The sequence below is a fragment of the Aspergillus affinis genome, assembly GCF_023601865.1.
Source record: "Aspergillus affinis strain CMG 70 chromosome Unknown NODE_21_length_366722_cov_90_171905, whole genome shotgun sequence".
Lineage (NCBI taxonomy): Eukaryota > Fungi > Ascomycota > Eurotiomycetes > Eurotiales > Aspergillaceae > Aspergillus > Aspergillus affinis.
The window spans coordinates 288,934-304,537 of NW_026515802.1; the positions used below are offsets into that span (position 1 = coordinate 288,934).

Consider the following 15,604-nt stretch of genomic DNA (forward strand, 5'->3'; position numbering starts at 1 on the left):
CCGATGAATCTCTTGTTCTAGCATCCCATATGCAAGCTAATGTATCTTTCTGGTGCAGTGGAAATCGGTTGCAGGGCTTATAGGTAGGTGATGGGCCGGACGAGCGATTTGATTGTTGTTTTTGGAGGCGTTTCATGCTACCACGGGCACGGATGTTTGTGTTATTGTGTCTTGAAGGCTATGAGAAGGGTGTTTCTAGGAACGGTGGTTCTGTATGTATGTAATGCACATCGAGATAACGCTCTCTGTCATGTTGGAGTTGTGAGAGACTAAGGGGGCTGATAATCTCAACAGGCGTAAGCCAATTAAAATGGCACCGGATGATCACGTTGGTTAGTTCCTTGCTATTACCCAACAGAAGTCACGGAAAAATAGCCCGACAGATCTCCAATAGTGTTCGTGTGGTGTGGTATGATAGGGTTCTATCCCCAAACATCTGGCGTCGGTCTGGACCATGTCACTAACGAGTAGGTATGCTGCATAAAGTGAGTTATCTGCGAGCCGGGCCGAGAAATGTCGATGGCTTTTCAGCTGACACGGGGTTAGTGAACGTTATTGGTGACCTTGGTTAAGAGTTTCTTGATGTTTAGGGTTTGGCAATCACACTAGTTAGTGTTCTTTGCTCACTAATACTTTCTTGGATGCATATTGGCGGGGGTTGGGATTAGGGGAGATGCGGTGTCTCTCGCTGCGACTCGGGCTCTGGTCTCAATTAGACAAGAGAATTTCGTTTGATGATGAGACTTCATGGGGTGAGATTGACTTTTTCTAATATGTCGATTATGTACAATTTGCCAGTGGGGAATAGATCAGTCGTTTTGGTTCATCAATGCCAGAAACCAGCGCTTATGCTGATTTCAAGTATTCCTTCAATTCAAATTCAGAGCAATTTAGGTGGAATCTTTAGCATATCTAGCGTTCAAGCAAGCTTTCAAATAATTACAAGAGCCTCTCAAATAAACTGTCTGATCCCGTTTTCATCGTAAGATGCCATCGATATCCGCCACTATTGATGAGACTCAATCACCTCTTCAACTTCCCACTGGCTACCAACCGACCCTTTCTCTCAGTTTGAATTGCCTCTGTGAACTCCTGAATGCCCCGCACCAGCTCTGCCGGCTTTTCCAAGGACGCAAAATGACCGCCTTTGGAATGCTCTTTCCAGAATAAAATGTTCCTCGAGATACTAGCTCCTGCCCACCAGCGAGGAACGTAACATACATCTAGACTTCTAGTTAGCATTTGACATCCAGCAGATCGAGAGAAGAGAATCTAAAGTGGAAACAAACTTTTCGAAAACGCCGACGCCCCAAAGTCCATCTCCCTCTGCAACGGCCGACTTATCTGCTTCGTGAAATCCTTCAATTTCTCCCCCTTTGCATTCGTGTAGATACTCGCGTGTCCGGCATTTCCTAGGATTAAATACATCATCGCCCATGTTATTACTTCCTCGTGCTCCCATGAGAAGTCGTCGCCGACTAGATGATGCAGTTTATCGAGGATCCACGCGAGCATTCCGATTGGGGAGTCTACTAATCCGTATGATAGGGTTAAGGGCTTTGTTCCTTGGACCTCGAGATATCCGCTCTCTTCACGTTGCCACCAGAGCATGCGTCCGAAGAGGCTTGTGGCGCTTTGTAACGGTGCCCATATCATCACGGATAGTAGTGCGAGTGGGTTCGTCCAGATGCTGGGGAGGCCGGATACGACCATGTGGACGTGCACCGCTACGCAGTGCTGTGGGTATGAGGTCGCCATGAGTCGGGCGACCATGCTGCCCCAGTCGCCGCCTTGGGCCATTCTTTGGTGGGCGGGGAGTCGAAACCAGCTGGAATACGGGCCGTTGATACGCGCTGGCTGATGAAACAGAGGAGGTCGTCGGGGACGGAGATTTGGAAGGGTTTGGGGGTGGAGGTTGTCATGATGAAATGGATTTGTCGGTTAAGGCGTGTATTGGAAGTTGGTAAATGGGTGTATCTACTCCGTATACAAGGAAGTAGAGCTAAAGAGCCGCCTTTTATAAGCTCATATGACAGACTAGGCAGCTGTAGAAGCAAGGAAGACGCGCAAGGAACAGACAGGATGCAGGATTTACCGTAGTTTGAATTGGGGCCTTTTAGTTTCTGTGGTGGGTCGGGTCACCTGTAGGCGATCATCTGCTTCAATTGGACTGTTCGAATATTTCCATTCATTCCTGATGACCTGGAAACTGGAGTTTCCCGTCTAAGAGTCTGTTAATTTGGGAAATGACCCAGTATATGTCGTTGAAACAATCTCGAAATCGCTCCTTTACTGGTTGGATTTGATTTTGACCAAGACATCTCTTGGCCTGTTCGAAAAATAATTTCATAATTCGTAAAGTGCCGGGTCTAAAGTATCCCATGGAAATTCTATCTCGGACAAACCAAGATCGTTGCTGGTATCAGGAGCATCCAAAGGCGATGTTTCATCCAGCAGCATGGAGTCCGCAAAACCAACCTCCCGTCGAAGCGCCTCTATCCAGGCCGGATCATCAGCGTAGGTCTGATTCCAAGGATCATCATTTCCATACGCGATCCACCGTGCATGGTCCTGGACCATCTGATCCGAAGGATGAATGCCGACCGACATGTGCTCCCGGAGATATCCATGAATCTCCTGTCGGAGACCCATATACCGACTTAGGGCATTCGGCGCTTCATTCGCGAATATGGACTGTTCATCTTCGAGACTTCTCACCGCCGTGCTTGTTTTCCACGGATCCATTGTGCGTCGCTCCTGACCGATCAAGTACGGCGGCATCGCGTTTTCCACGAGACGCTGCACATCTGGCTCGAAGCCCCATTCACCCTTCCATTGGTTCATGTCCGCGCCTGCTTTGAAGTGATTCGCTATGTGCTCGGTTCTTTCTTCCCAGGTCTCGAAGTTCGCGTCGCAGAACCCACAGCGTGAAACCAGACGAGGCGTTGATTCCTGCCATTCGTCCATGGATGGGTGATAGCTGACGTCGTGCGTCAGGCGGAGGTGTTGTCGGAGATGATCTTTTCGTAAGAAGACTCGGTTCTCGGAAGGTTTCTGTCGACAGACGAGATAATTGTGCATTTCGAGGTGCTCCGGATCGATTTTCATCTCTCGACAGAAGGCACACTGATTAAGACCGTCTACCTCGATAATACCTCCGGCGGGCGCGCAAAGCCATCGATCAACGGGTAAGTGGAGAGCTTTTTCGTGTCGCTGCCAGTCATATTTGCTTCGAAACACGTCGGAACAAAACGTGCATTGATACGGCCGCTTCTCGTCTTTTTTGCGTTGTTTCATTGATTCCATCGGTCGAGGGGGTCTTCTGCGGCGGTAACGACGTGTTCTCATTCCCGGGAGAGGTGTGGGTGGGCGTTGAAAGGGATTCGAGGAATGGGAATGCTGATATGATACCTCGGAACCCGATGACTGACTGTGTTCAATGGAGGGTGCACCGAACACAAACGAACTTCGGGAGCTGTTGCTCGACCAGCCATCTAAGGGCACACCACCTTGCGCAGAGCTTTGATCTGAAGAACACGGCGTGTCCGCTAATGCGCGTATAATGTCCGATGTAGCAGCTGCTTCGGTCTCAGGCGGAGAGTGCTTCCATCGTTCGAGCGGCGAGAGGAAGGCGTTGTTGACCTGGTCAGTTGATGGAGTGGGGATTCTCTCGATCGTCCTGCGTCGTCGTGCATTCGTAAACCAATTCATGATTTGGGTCTTGCTGAGTCCGGTCTGCTCTTCCAATTCGTGTTTGTCTTGCCTTGTTGGGTAGGGATCGTGCTGGTGCTGGTTAAGCCATGCGTTCAAGACCTTCACGGCATGGGTGGATAATCGCTGAGATGTCTTTCTCTGGTGAGAAGATGCTCTGCTTGAAGAGGCTGATTCCGCGCGACTCCCGTGCCTTGATTCGACGTGGAATGATTGAGAAGATGCCCTGCTTGCGCTATCGCGTGCGGAAGGACCAGGGTCCGGAATGGACCCTCGAGAGATGGCCTCTGTATTGACTCCATGAGAACTCCATTGATCGAGCTGACCCGAGGACTCGGATGTGCGCGCTGACGCTGATCTTGGAAACGCGATGGCCTCAAAGTCGGTGCGTGAGTCATGAATATCGGCCCTGTAGCTGGCAGTCTGGGTGTCCTCGAGTGTTAGCCCCAAAAGAGGATCGTACGGAACAGTCTCACTTGTCGGGAGATTGGAGATATCGATACGAGGCAGGGATAAAACGTCTTCGCAGAATTTTGGGGGGCATTCATTGACGTGACCCATGCTGGAAGGGACCGGCGGACGAGAGCGAAAGAAAGAAAGAACGACTGTATGGACCCCCGCGCTTTTCGAACAGTAAGCGCGGTTTCGGATCCACAATTCTGCCAAGCACTCTGATCGTCTTAAGGTTGAGGTTCCTCATTCATGGCCCATGGACACGATCGGCCTCGGTGATGATGTCATGATGTCGAGGCTATCTGCACAACTTGCTTGTCTTTCTTTTTTAAAATGCTTTTTTTAGTAACATTGATCTGATTAAAAGCCTAGTTGATCAAAAAGCTTCTCGAAATGAAGCTCTGGATACATGCCAGCTCTATGATTGAGGCACGCCCTGTGTCACCGAGACCCACAAGCCGAGGATCAGCGATGATACCCGCGTCCGAACTCGGCTTGACTATGATACATGTAGCATGGATTCCAGTTAGACTCAATTTGGCACTCTGCTATATATGTTCCTGAAAGTCTAGAAACAAATGAACCATTAAAATATAATGAAGGGGTATTCAAACTTTAAATATACAGTCTAGCATTAATTGACACACGGGTAAAATTAGCCATCATAGGGTGGTTACCAGCACTAGCAATCCGATATAAATTGAATAAGTAGAACGTAACTTTCGGTGCTTTAGCCAGATAACTGACCACTGTATGGTATATGGATGTTAAGGGGGAGGCTAGGGGAAGGTTTAAGAAGTATTGGGATGAGAAAACAGGAAGCTTCTGTCTCCGGAATACATTCATCCAATTTCAAAAGTTAGTGGAGAAGCGTTTGAAGTGTTGACTGGATGTGCCAGATGGGACCTGAATATTGATAGTCAATGAGACAGCTATTAACTATTATTCCACCTAGGGAGTGACACAAAAAGATGATTAGTCTTTCTAACGCCCTTTCAAGCTGTAATAACATATAAGTTAGTGGCGAGCGAACGCCTTGCGTGTAAAATGCTCAATATCGTACCTGGAAGTCCGCAGCTAACTCTTGTATTAGTGGTCGCATGTTGGAATATTGTGTCGGAGGAGGTTCTGCCAAACACCGAGGCCGCGGATGCCGGATAGCTGAACGTTAGAACGCGGCAGCCGGGAATGTCTTTCGGGAGCATCTTCTTGTCTCCCTACCAGAACCTGCCAGTCTTTTTTGATGTGAATGTTTTAAATGCATCGCCGTTAAGGCCGTGGACGGCGACAATACTGATAAAAATATGAGCTTGTACTTTACTTTAGTCATTAATGGCTTGACTTTTGTTCCGCAATAAACTGCTGTCAATGCAGCTGTTTTCTCTTGTTCGGTTTCTGATGTGTTTGACTTTTCGGTTTCCTTTTTGAGTTCTTTCGTTTTAGTATATTTAGTGGCATTTTTAGAGCGTGAAGACGCAAATGAAAGTTCGATTTAGGTGTCAAATTTTTTGCCTTTTGGAAAAGGCGTCCCTATATATCGAGCAATGCCTACTCATAATCCCGTCGGCTCGGGGGCAGGTAACCATGAAAGAGGGGTGCTCCATCAGCCTCGATTGAACACAGTATGCGCCGGGGCATACGCGCTCTTTAGAAATTGGATTAAAGCCTCGTAAATCTCCTGCTCAGCCATGTTGAACAGCGCGTATCGAGCCGTGGTAGATTCGGGGTAGATTTATAGTCAATCCGGTTGGATCTCTGCGCGCCGGGGTCGACCACACGATTTTGTGCGACTTGCTCCACAATTGCACGAGCCACGTGTAGCAGTAGGTCAATAGTAACACCAGACAAAAAGAAGAATCTCTGAGGAAGAAAAATTCAAAGACCCCCTTTTGCTGGTTCTTCATATCCCCTGCCGAAGATATATGCTCTTCAAAGGTCATCGCGACCATTCGAAAGACAGGGACTAGTAGGTAGAATGTCATCAATCCAGGCCTACGCGTGATTGATTACAGTAGAGATTTAAACAGAATTAATAATTATTCCAATAAATATATCAAGTCTATGTAATGGGAAACGCAGAATTGCGCCTTCAGAACAATCTCCGAGTTTCGTGCAGGCCGTCAGCAGCGGCGCACATAGTTCGGCATAAGCTCGGTACCGAGTTTTTCCCGGTGACATCAGAGTTGCCGCCATCCCTTGTTGTCGCAATCGACACGTCTGAAGGATTTTCTACTTGTTTCATAGTGAGAGATTTTTTCTTACCATGCCCGGAGCAAAATCGACATGCGTCCACAATCTGAACCTTTGCTTCAATTGCTAACTCGAGATGCATTTCTGCATGTACATCTTTCTTGGCTTTGGGTGTGGCCGCCGCTGTCAGTTCGCCCAGGACGGTTTTTCCCTATAATTATTGTGCCAAGAACGCGCGGAGTAGCAATGACAAGCATGCGTTTTACTGAAAACTCTCGAGTGACTCATCCTCAGGTATTCATTTTCTCCTTGAGGTATATTGTTCCTGTGATAGACACGATCGAGGTGGACCTAGCCCTGAATCGACCCACTGAGTGGGGACAAGCACTGATGCCGTTCCGACAGAATGCTAATTTTGTAGGCCTTATCTGATAATCCAAGCTCTGCGGGTTTTCTAGAACCGTGATGGCCTGCATGGTAATACCCGATGGTGAAAATGTTGCACGGCAGAAACCCGGCATGGCTCGGCGTTCGGTCGGCGCAGAACAACTATATACATCGTCGAGTTCTCGCAGTTTGTAGATGTACATTGTGAATACATTCAACGAATTTGAAGGATTTAGACTTTCTATTTTATTTCTTTTCCGATTTTTTCTTGTTAACCTCTTCTTTAGATTAAAAATGCCTTCTTCGATACCGGACGAATCTCAGGGCGAGCCTGAGCCCTATTTAGATCAACATTTGTTGAGAACCGAGACAAGAGAAAGCTTGCGCAATCTGGGGATTTCAGAAAAGGCGCCTCCTATTGATATTAATTACCCTGAAGCCGGACGTCATGGAGATCCTGTATTCCCGGAGGAGTATGTCCTCGAAACAAACACAGGTCTCGTGCCCCAGCGAACCCTAGAACAGATGCGGTCCCGCGCCTCACGAACGAATTCACCAAACGAATCGAGCGAGAGTGACGTTGAGAAAGGGCCATCGGGACCTACAGAATTCGTTACCTTTACAATCGGCGATCCGGAAAACCCGTTCAACTGGTCTCGAGTATATCGGTGGTACGTTACAATGGTTGCATCGGCGCTTGTGGTGTGTATTGCCTACGGCTCGTCCATCGTCACGGGCGGACTGGGTCTCATCCAAGAAAAATACAATGTTTCGCTCGAGGTTGCCATCTTAACATGTTCTATCATGGTCTGTGGCTTTGCTGTCGGCCCTCTCCTCTGGTCTCCCTTGTCGGAGATTATCGGTAGACGACCAGTCTACATCATCTCACTGGCGCTTTATGTCATCTTCAACATTCCTTGCGCTCTGTCTCCTAACATCGGCGGTGTACTGGTTTGCCGCTTCCTCTGTGGTGTCTTCTCCAGTTCCGGTCTATCTTTAGCCGGCGGCACTATTGCCGACATTTGGAGCATCGAAGAGCGAGGCATGGCCATTGCATACTTCGCGGCGGCCCCGTACTGCGGCCCCGTCTTTGGGCCCATCGTTACCGGCTGGATCAATGTTGGCACTGGCCGTCTCGACCTCTTCTACTATGTTAACATCGCCTTCTCTGGCCTTATCCTCATTCTGGTCGGTCTGATCCCAGAGACCTACGCCCCCGTCATCCTTAAACACCGCGCCGCCTCCCTCCGCAAGTCCACCGGCAACGAAAACATCATAACCGAACAGGAACAGAACAAGCCCAGCCTCGGCGACATCGCACGTACAAACCTTATCCGTCCCATCAGCATGATCATGACCGAGCCCGTCCTCGACCTAATGTGCATGTACATCGTACTTATTTACTCGATGCTCTACGCCTTCTTCTTCGCGTATCCAGTTATCTTCGGAAAGCTTTACGGCTACAACGACGGGCAGATCGGACTGATGTTCATCCCAATCCTCATCGGCGCGGGCTTCTCTCTCCTGCTCACACCCCTCATTGAGAACCAGTTCAAAGACGTTTGTAAAATGCGCGCGCCTACACCCGAAGACCGACTTATCGCAGCACTAATCGGAGCACCTTTTATCCCCATCGCGTTCTTCCTCCTCGGCGCCACGTCCTTCAAGCATATTATCTGGGTTGGGCCCGCGTCGTCCGGAATTGCGTTCGGGTTCGGCATGGTGCTTTGCTACTATGCTGTGAATAATTACATCATCGACTCCTACCAGAAGTATGCGGCTTCGGCGCTCGCGGCGAAGGTCTTCTTGAGAAGTGGTGGTGGAGCGGCCTTTCCGCTGTTCACGACACAGATGTATGATCGGTTAGGCCTGCAGTGGGCGTCGTGGTTGTTGGCTTTTATTGGGGTGGCGATGGTGTTTATTCCGTATGTGTTTTACTGGTTTGGGGGGAGATTGAGAGCTAGATTGACGAAGGATTGAAGTGCGGTTTGAGTTGGGGAGTGTTGGGTGGAGATGGTGGATGGAGATAAAAGTTCTATACCAATGGTAGTCGGTTTTGACTCTTAGAAAGGACTTAGATACGTTAATTAGACTATATACACTTAATGAATTATTTCTTCTCGTTATAAACTCATCATGTCGTAAGAACCATATCACCGCTGAAAAGAATCTAGATCAAAATCAGCTTCTTAGCCGTACTCTATGTTCCTCCTAACCAGTCCAACATTCGACCTGACATCTGAACCCTGTTCGTCAAGGATGAGTGCCAATCTCTCCTCTCCATCATCGTGAATATTGTGGCTTTCGGACTCTGCAAAGATCCCCTTCTCCGACAGCACCCGCACCGTGGCTTGTGCACCATAAACGCCCATGCCTGTGATACCCGCCCCGGTATTCCTTAACGCCTCAGATGGCGGAGAATTCATAGCCAACGCAGCGATTTCCATCACAGAAGACCAGCTATCTGCACTCACTCCAATGATAACTGTATAGACTGTATATCCCAGCGCAAGGGCACAGTACGCCAGTAGTACAATAATAGCAAGAATTGACGGCGTGCCTCGGATTCTGAATGAGTAGCCCACGGCAAAAGTGTCCTTCTTGAACATAGTATACTCATTTGCCTTGTCTTCATCGACGCTGAATACGTCACTATTCTCAAGCCAGCGATGCGATAGTCGTCTGTCAGTGTCTTCAGGATACGGGATTCCATCAGTAGCCGCAGTGCCGGTTAAGTTGGCGTAGAAGCCTGCGCGAGAGACACCGTTCGCTAGCATGGCCGAGATAATAGAGGCTATGGTAATGGTATCGTTTGGCATGATTCCTGATGCGCGAACCAACTCGTTGAAGACTGTTGTGTTCTGCGTGACGTTATCAGCGGCGGGGATGGTTGGGTTTAAGAGATCGAGCCATGACTGCGAAAGGCCGATAGGCCGTTGGGGGAAAATAGGATATTCAAAATCCATGCCGACTCCTCTTTGTGGATTGCCGGTTATAATCTGTCGGAACCACTTGTATCCAGCCGATGTGGTTGACTGATTGGCTTTGTTGAGGCTGCTTGATATGCGATTTGGGTCTTGTGCATCGGCGGTCACGTTCAAAGTACTGCCAGCCCATCCGGCACTGGCGGTGCACACAGACAAGTTCAAAGGGTAAGAAGAGTTATCGGGGATATTGGGAGGGATGACGAAGGCCAAAAGCGAGTCATTAGAAGCGGTTACCTGGTTCCTAGGGCCAGGTGTATTTAGCCCGAGCCACCAGATTCGGTAATCATTCTGTCCACCCTTCGCCGAGAGAATTGAGGACCAGGTAACGTTTGGAATCTCGTACCAACTTTTGTGCGGATCATAGTATCTTGGATAGTCGGCTGTTCGGGCTCGCTGGGTCCAGTCATCTGAGGGAGCAAGTTCTTGTGGAATAGTGGCCGGACTGTCGATATTTGTGGTGTTTAACCAAAGGGTGTTGCATGCGCTAGTTATGTACGCTTGATTGTAGTGGCCTTCAAGAAGGTGATACACCAGTTGGTTGCTATTGATCGGTATATCGTTCCACTGAGACATGGCGGACAACATCCAGCCGTCCATTGAAGGCTCAGTTTTTCTCACATTGATAGTCTGTCCGAGTGCGAGAATCCACATCTCCGCCATAGACATCAGAGCGTCTGCGACGGCTGCCTGAGGGACAGAGGCAAATGTTGCCGCTGTTGTTGCAAATTCCTGATTCTGCACATTCATATATTTTGGGTTCATGATGGACAAAGACCGAAGGGAATTCTTCCCCGTTACTTGGGCACTGGCTGAGGTTCCGGGGCGACCTGTTAAGTAGTTCTCAAAGTAGCTTTGGTAGGTTTTCTGAACGTTTGTATGGTTTTGGAGGACGAAATAACTTCGTAGTTGGCCGTACTCGCTCCCGGGGCAGTCGTTGCTAAGAAGTGGATCCTACACGCCAGCAGATGTGAGTATGCCTGGTCACGATTCGAATATTTTGGTCCTTTTCCTACCTGTATGTGCTGGCAAGAGTCACGGTCCATCAAACCGGACGCGTCCAAATTGTCGGGCCATATGTCTTTTGCAGGGGCGTTAACCCAGAAGCGAGTGCTCCCTGCCGGCCATGAATCAACCCGAGGGATCATAAGAATAGCACTCGAAGGACCAGCACCAGTGGCCAGTATTATGGCAGCGAGTACCATGGCCACAGTAGCAAGGCTACTTTTCATGCGGCCCAAGGGCTTCAACGATCCCGCAAATGCCGAAGACCACAGATACGTGACATCGGTGACTTTGGCAGCGGAAAATATCAATCCAAATGGAACCCCCCTGATACTCGTCAGCTGGCGGCCGATCTCATTTCCAATAATGTACGTGAGAGATGCCTGAATCAGGATCTCATGTGCCTTGGCAGCGAACTGCAAGTAGCTGACATTGGTGACGGTAGCACCGAGATACCGGCCTTGGATGGTCAGGATAACCAAGGCCAGAGACGCTGCAATGGGGACAAGATGGATGAGTGAGCGTAACAGAGCTGCCATGCGACTTCCGCGCACAGCAACTTTGGGCGTTTCTCGCGTGGTACCAAGCCACCGTCGAAATGGGAGGATGAGCAATTGCAGCCCTAGGACACGAAGCGTTGAGGCGACCTCGTAAAGCCACTTATTCCTCCATCCTCCAGTAGGACTCTTCGTGGATTTCAGTCTTTCAATGAATTAGCACCTGCCATTCAAAGGATAAGATGCTACTCACAGGATTTCGTCATCTTCGGTATCTTCCTCGCGGACGCCTCGACTTTGGAGAGGGACGTCGTCCGATTGTGTTCGCGTGTAGAAAGGGAGGTTCAATCTTCGATTCACCATGGCTCCAGATTTGTATAAACGGCATACAGTAGGTTTTATGGAGTGTTGTACACGCAGAATTTGTGTATTCATCAGCCGCAACTGCAGCCATACGGGGATCTGGGATTTAATAAAATTCTCAACGGTGCAGGAGCGCCAAGATTCTCTAGTCTGAAATCGGATATCGTCAAACAACCGTGCATTACATTTGGGGGCCAAAATCCAGAAACGGCGAGGCTGTCATGCAAGTGGAGTCTGTGTGCCATGGCCTAAACCAATTGATATTGCGGACTTTGTTCGTTGGGCTAGGCACCCAACTCTACCATTAATGTAATCAACCACCGAACCGCGGATTCATCGCCGTGGTCGCCACTATTTGAAGCTATTCAACCACCAACTCCATTAAGTTCGACTAAAGAAATATATGAAAAGGTCGTCATTTACTAGGGCAGTTCCGAACTGTATGTCCAACTATCCCACAGCCACTGCAGCGTTGCGGAGCTCGTCGACGAGGTACAGGAGTAGATTGCTCGGGTTGCTCATTAAGCTGCGTATCAAGCTGCTGAACGCGATTTTGGCCTTCCTGTACAGATAGAAGGATATCATTCCCTAGTAGGGCACGCCTTCTTGTTTTCTTTTTGTATTTTCGCTCGTTTTCGGCTCGTAAACTCTTGATTTCTTGCTGTAAACGAAGGTTGGTTTGCATAGCCATTTGTACAGCCTTTTCAAGATGTTGGATATGAGCAACTGGACTGCTAGAAAGTTTTCGTTTAGCACTAAGACTATTCTTCAGGCTGCGTATCTTTCGATCTAGCTGGCGAGTATCCTGTGGAGTCTGGAAAGCAGAGGAAATTGACCCTTCAACTAGTGGTGGTATTAGTGTACGTGGTTGAAAGGTAAGTGTCGGTTGACTTGGTCATTGCCCTAAGCAGATATCCTATCGATTCAACTGAATGTAGGTATATGCTCGGTGGGTAAAAGTGAAGTGTTATTCTAGACTACTCGTTTCGTTGAAGATATATCAGCTGCCTATGCCAAGGGATCACATGACTTAGGCATATCAGCTGAACAATGGTTCCAACACTGGGCCTACTTTAAAAGTGGTGAGAACGTGAAGGTTAAGATATCAAAAACAAAGCGTGCAGTTCCAGAATCCAAAATTCATCCCATTTCCCGGTACTCAGGTGTTGCTCAATTCGAGCGTTCAACCCAACCAATAGCCTGCAAGTCGATGCGGTTCGTATCTATGAGTTGTCTTAAGGCGTTGCAAGGCTTGCTTTTTGTCATTGCATCGGCAGGGTTAGAATCTCTATCAATCCACTTGATATCCGTAATTTGGCGGCATTCATAGGCTTGTCGGAAACACATAACATCAATTATCAGGCGTTTCTCTTGCGTAGATCCGAGCCGTACAAGGCAATCGTATAATGACTTCGAGTCAGTGCAGAGTACGATTGGAATGTTAGCTTGCAACATTTGGTCTAAAGTTGACTTTATTGCGAATGCAATATCTGAACCGTAAACCATAACGTAAAGTTCTGATGCTAAAACACTGCGGGTGACACGTTTGCATTTGATAGAACTCCAATAAACAATGTTGGCATTCGGGGCGGTAGTGTTACTGGCATTTCTTTTGTCGGCTAGTACGATAATATAGCCAATTTGAGAAGAGAGATCCTTATTGTTGGCGAATGATGCGTCTATAAAAACTAGCAGTTAAAGAGATTCTAGGTCCAGTTTAACATATTTAAGGCCTCTGGCGGCGTTCTCTAGCTGCCAGTTAAGTCGCTTGTTGAGGAATTCAGCATCTTCCTTGCTTGGGTTGATCACTTGGGCAGCGAATGATAAGTCGAATGAAGCCTCTGGCTGGCAGACAGAGGCAATATAGGTACCTCTTGCGCGTTCTGCAATATATCGATCCTTTAGGGTGCCTGGTGCCTGAGCGGTTGTCTTGCCAATGGGTAATAGTTTAATACATTGGGTTTCCTGGGTAAGAGTAATCCCATCAGGTTCTAGCTTGACCATGCTGCCATTGAACTTCAAAGGTTTTTCAATGGTTAACTTCTCGCGGTTTTTAGCCAGAAATTGAGCTTTCTGTAACTCAATCTCTTCAGATTCAGCGAACGTGGCATCTGCGAGAATGAGGGTATCGTCAGTCTGAAGTCCAACGATGCCGAAACCAGTGGATTCTCCTGAATTAGGGCTATCCATAGTGTAGAGTAGGCATGGGTCGAATGTTGATTGGCTCATCCGGAGGTATTTCAAGTGATAAGAATGGTAGGTTCTGAACTAATGGTTCTCTGCTTCAGGGATTCCATAGAGAGGTTTGATAACCTTCATAACAGTGTTACTGGTAAGTCCAAGTTAATCAATAAGTTCCTTCGGTAAGCGCGCATAGAGTTCTCGGTTGAGTTTAGTTGTTGATTGCACGTACGCTTGCGAAATGTCGCGAAGATATAGCTGAGAATCTGTTATACTTGAAGCAATGCAAAGAATAAGGCGCTGGCTGACTCGCTGGATCGTCGGAGATTGCGTAAGAATTAGATCTTTTCCCTGGTCATTATAGGCTTGTATAACCAGTCGCGATTTCTCGAATGCTCTCTCTGTTCCTTTATTCTTGATCTCGTTAACAAAGCGTGAGTTGAAGAGTCTGGTCCCTGGTAGAATGTCTTCAGATTTGAGGAACTCAAATATCCCTTTTTTAAGCAGGCCATTGACCTCCTTTTGCCTTGAAACATAATATAGTTGGATACCGGGATCGCTCCCAGTTTGCAAGAAGACATTTGTGGGCAAAGGATGCTTGCGTGGGCGGCCTAGGCCTCGTTTTTGTGATTGCACAGGTTGTAGGGGTATAGGGGCGGGTTTGCGGTCTGTATTAGGCAATCGAGTTCGTCCGGAGCGCCTAAGGATAGGTCCTAGGTGTACTTCTAGAGGTTCTGCGGGATCTGAGCGTGATTCTTTATCAATACCGTGTTCTGTTCGATCAATTTGGTCTGATTCTGGAGCTTCTGAATAATATGGCTTGACCACTGTCGATCGGAATTCTGTTGGGCCACTAGGTAACTTAACTGTACAGATTTCCCCTTCAATTGTTAAAAGGGTAAATGGGCCAGTCTAGCTGCCTGTTTTTCCTCCGTTCCCTTCTCGCCAGACAAGGACGGGCGAGCTTGGTAGTAAATCATGTACAGCCGTAGTGCATAGACCGTTTCTTATATTCAATGCATCAGCCAGTTGGCGCTCTGCTCTGAGCTTCTTGATCTCTGTTATAGCTTTTCTGATAGCTGCAGCCCGCTGGGAAGTTGATGGCGAAGGTACATCTGAATCAACTATGCGAGGATATGCGCCGAATACCAGTAGGGTAGGAACCAAGCCTCCAGGTCCCGCGGAATCGTTAATAGCTTTAAAAGCCATTTGAAGGGCGATCTTTTTGTCAATATCAGAGATCTCAGCAATGATAATCTGGTAGGCTCGGCGCAGTAGGCTATAGTATCTCTCAATCATGCCTATCGAGTTGTGTGTTTCAATGGGAATGCTTCTTGTGCTAATATTTATTGTTCTTGCATAGGTCTTGAATTCCTTGCTCACAAAGTTCTTCCCGGCATCATGTGTGATCAAGTCTGGAGGGCCTAGGTAGGTATCAATCCAGCACATTCGCAGCATATCCCAGGTGTGTTTAGCACTGATATCTTTTAACTATCGGCCGGATTGGAAGCGAGTTACTTCGTCAATAACGTGAAGGAGAGGCATATTGTCAATATACATAATATCGACAATAATATTAAAGTTGAAATGTGTCTCATCCTTGAGATTGAATCGGAATCGACCGGGAGATTTGCCAAACTTCTAACAATAGTGACAGAACTTAGTGAGATATTCTAACGCTGCTGTATTTAGCTTATGGCCAGCACTTCTTAGAAGTGTCTGAAGTCTATTAACAGATGGATGTCCGAAACGGCGATATAATTTCCGTAACTCAATATCTGTCAGAAAGCAAGGATTCATATTAAATGAAGAAGTGAGGTATAAGGATAGAGC

At 47.9% G+C, this 15,604-nt stretch overlaps 5 protein-coding genes across 5 annotated transcripts; 1 reads left to right on the forward strand and 4 right to left on the reverse strand.

Moving 5' to 3' along the window:
* Positions 1–1,023: 1,023 nt before the first annotated feature.
* On the reverse strand, positions 1,024–1,800 carry KD926_004610 (uncharacterized protein; the record flags this gene model as incomplete). Its single annotated transcript, XM_053098069.1, has 2 exons — positions 1,024–1,223; positions 1,290–1,800. The coding sequence occupies 2 exons, from the start codon at positions 1,798–1,800 to the stop codon at positions 1,024–1,026; spliced, it is 711 nt and encodes a 236-aa protein (XP_052958088.1).
* Positions 1,801–2,346: 546 nt separating this feature from the next.
* KD926_004611 (uncharacterized protein) lies at positions 2,347–4,272 on the reverse strand (the record flags this gene model as incomplete). The annotated part of the gene is made up of 1 exon (XM_053098070.1): positions 2,347–4,272. The coding sequence occupies one exon, from the start codon at positions 4,270–4,272 to the stop codon at positions 2,347–2,349; it is 1,926 nt and encodes a 641-aa protein (XP_052958089.1).
* Positions 4,273–7,035: 2,763 nt separating this feature from the next.
* Positions 7,036–8,721, forward strand: KD926_004612 (MFS transporter; the record flags this gene model as incomplete). Its single annotated transcript, XM_053098071.1, has 1 exon — positions 7,036–8,721. One exon carries the CDS (start codon positions 7,036–7,038, stop codon positions 8,719–8,721), a length of 1,686 nt encoding a protein of 561 aa, XP_052958090.1.
* Positions 8,722–8,875: 154 nt separating this feature from the next.
* KD926_004613 (uncharacterized protein) lies at positions 8,876–11,590 on the reverse strand (the record flags this gene model as incomplete). Its single annotated transcript, XM_053098072.1, has 4 exons — positions 8,876–8,911; positions 8,958–10,679; positions 10,742–11,432; positions 11,481–11,590. The coding sequence occupies 4 exons, from the start codon at positions 11,588–11,590 to the stop codon at positions 8,876–8,878; spliced, it is 2,559 nt and encodes an 852-aa protein (XP_052958091.1).
* Positions 11,591–13,285: 1,695 nt separating this feature from the next.
* On the reverse strand, positions 13,286–13,819 carry KD926_004614 (uncharacterized protein; the record flags this gene model as incomplete). Its single annotated transcript, XM_053098074.1, has 1 exon — positions 13,286–13,819. The coding sequence occupies one exon, from the start codon at positions 13,817–13,819 to the stop codon at positions 13,286–13,288; it is 534 nt and encodes a 177-aa protein (XP_052958092.1).
* Positions 13,820–15,604: the final 1,785 nt, after the last annotated feature.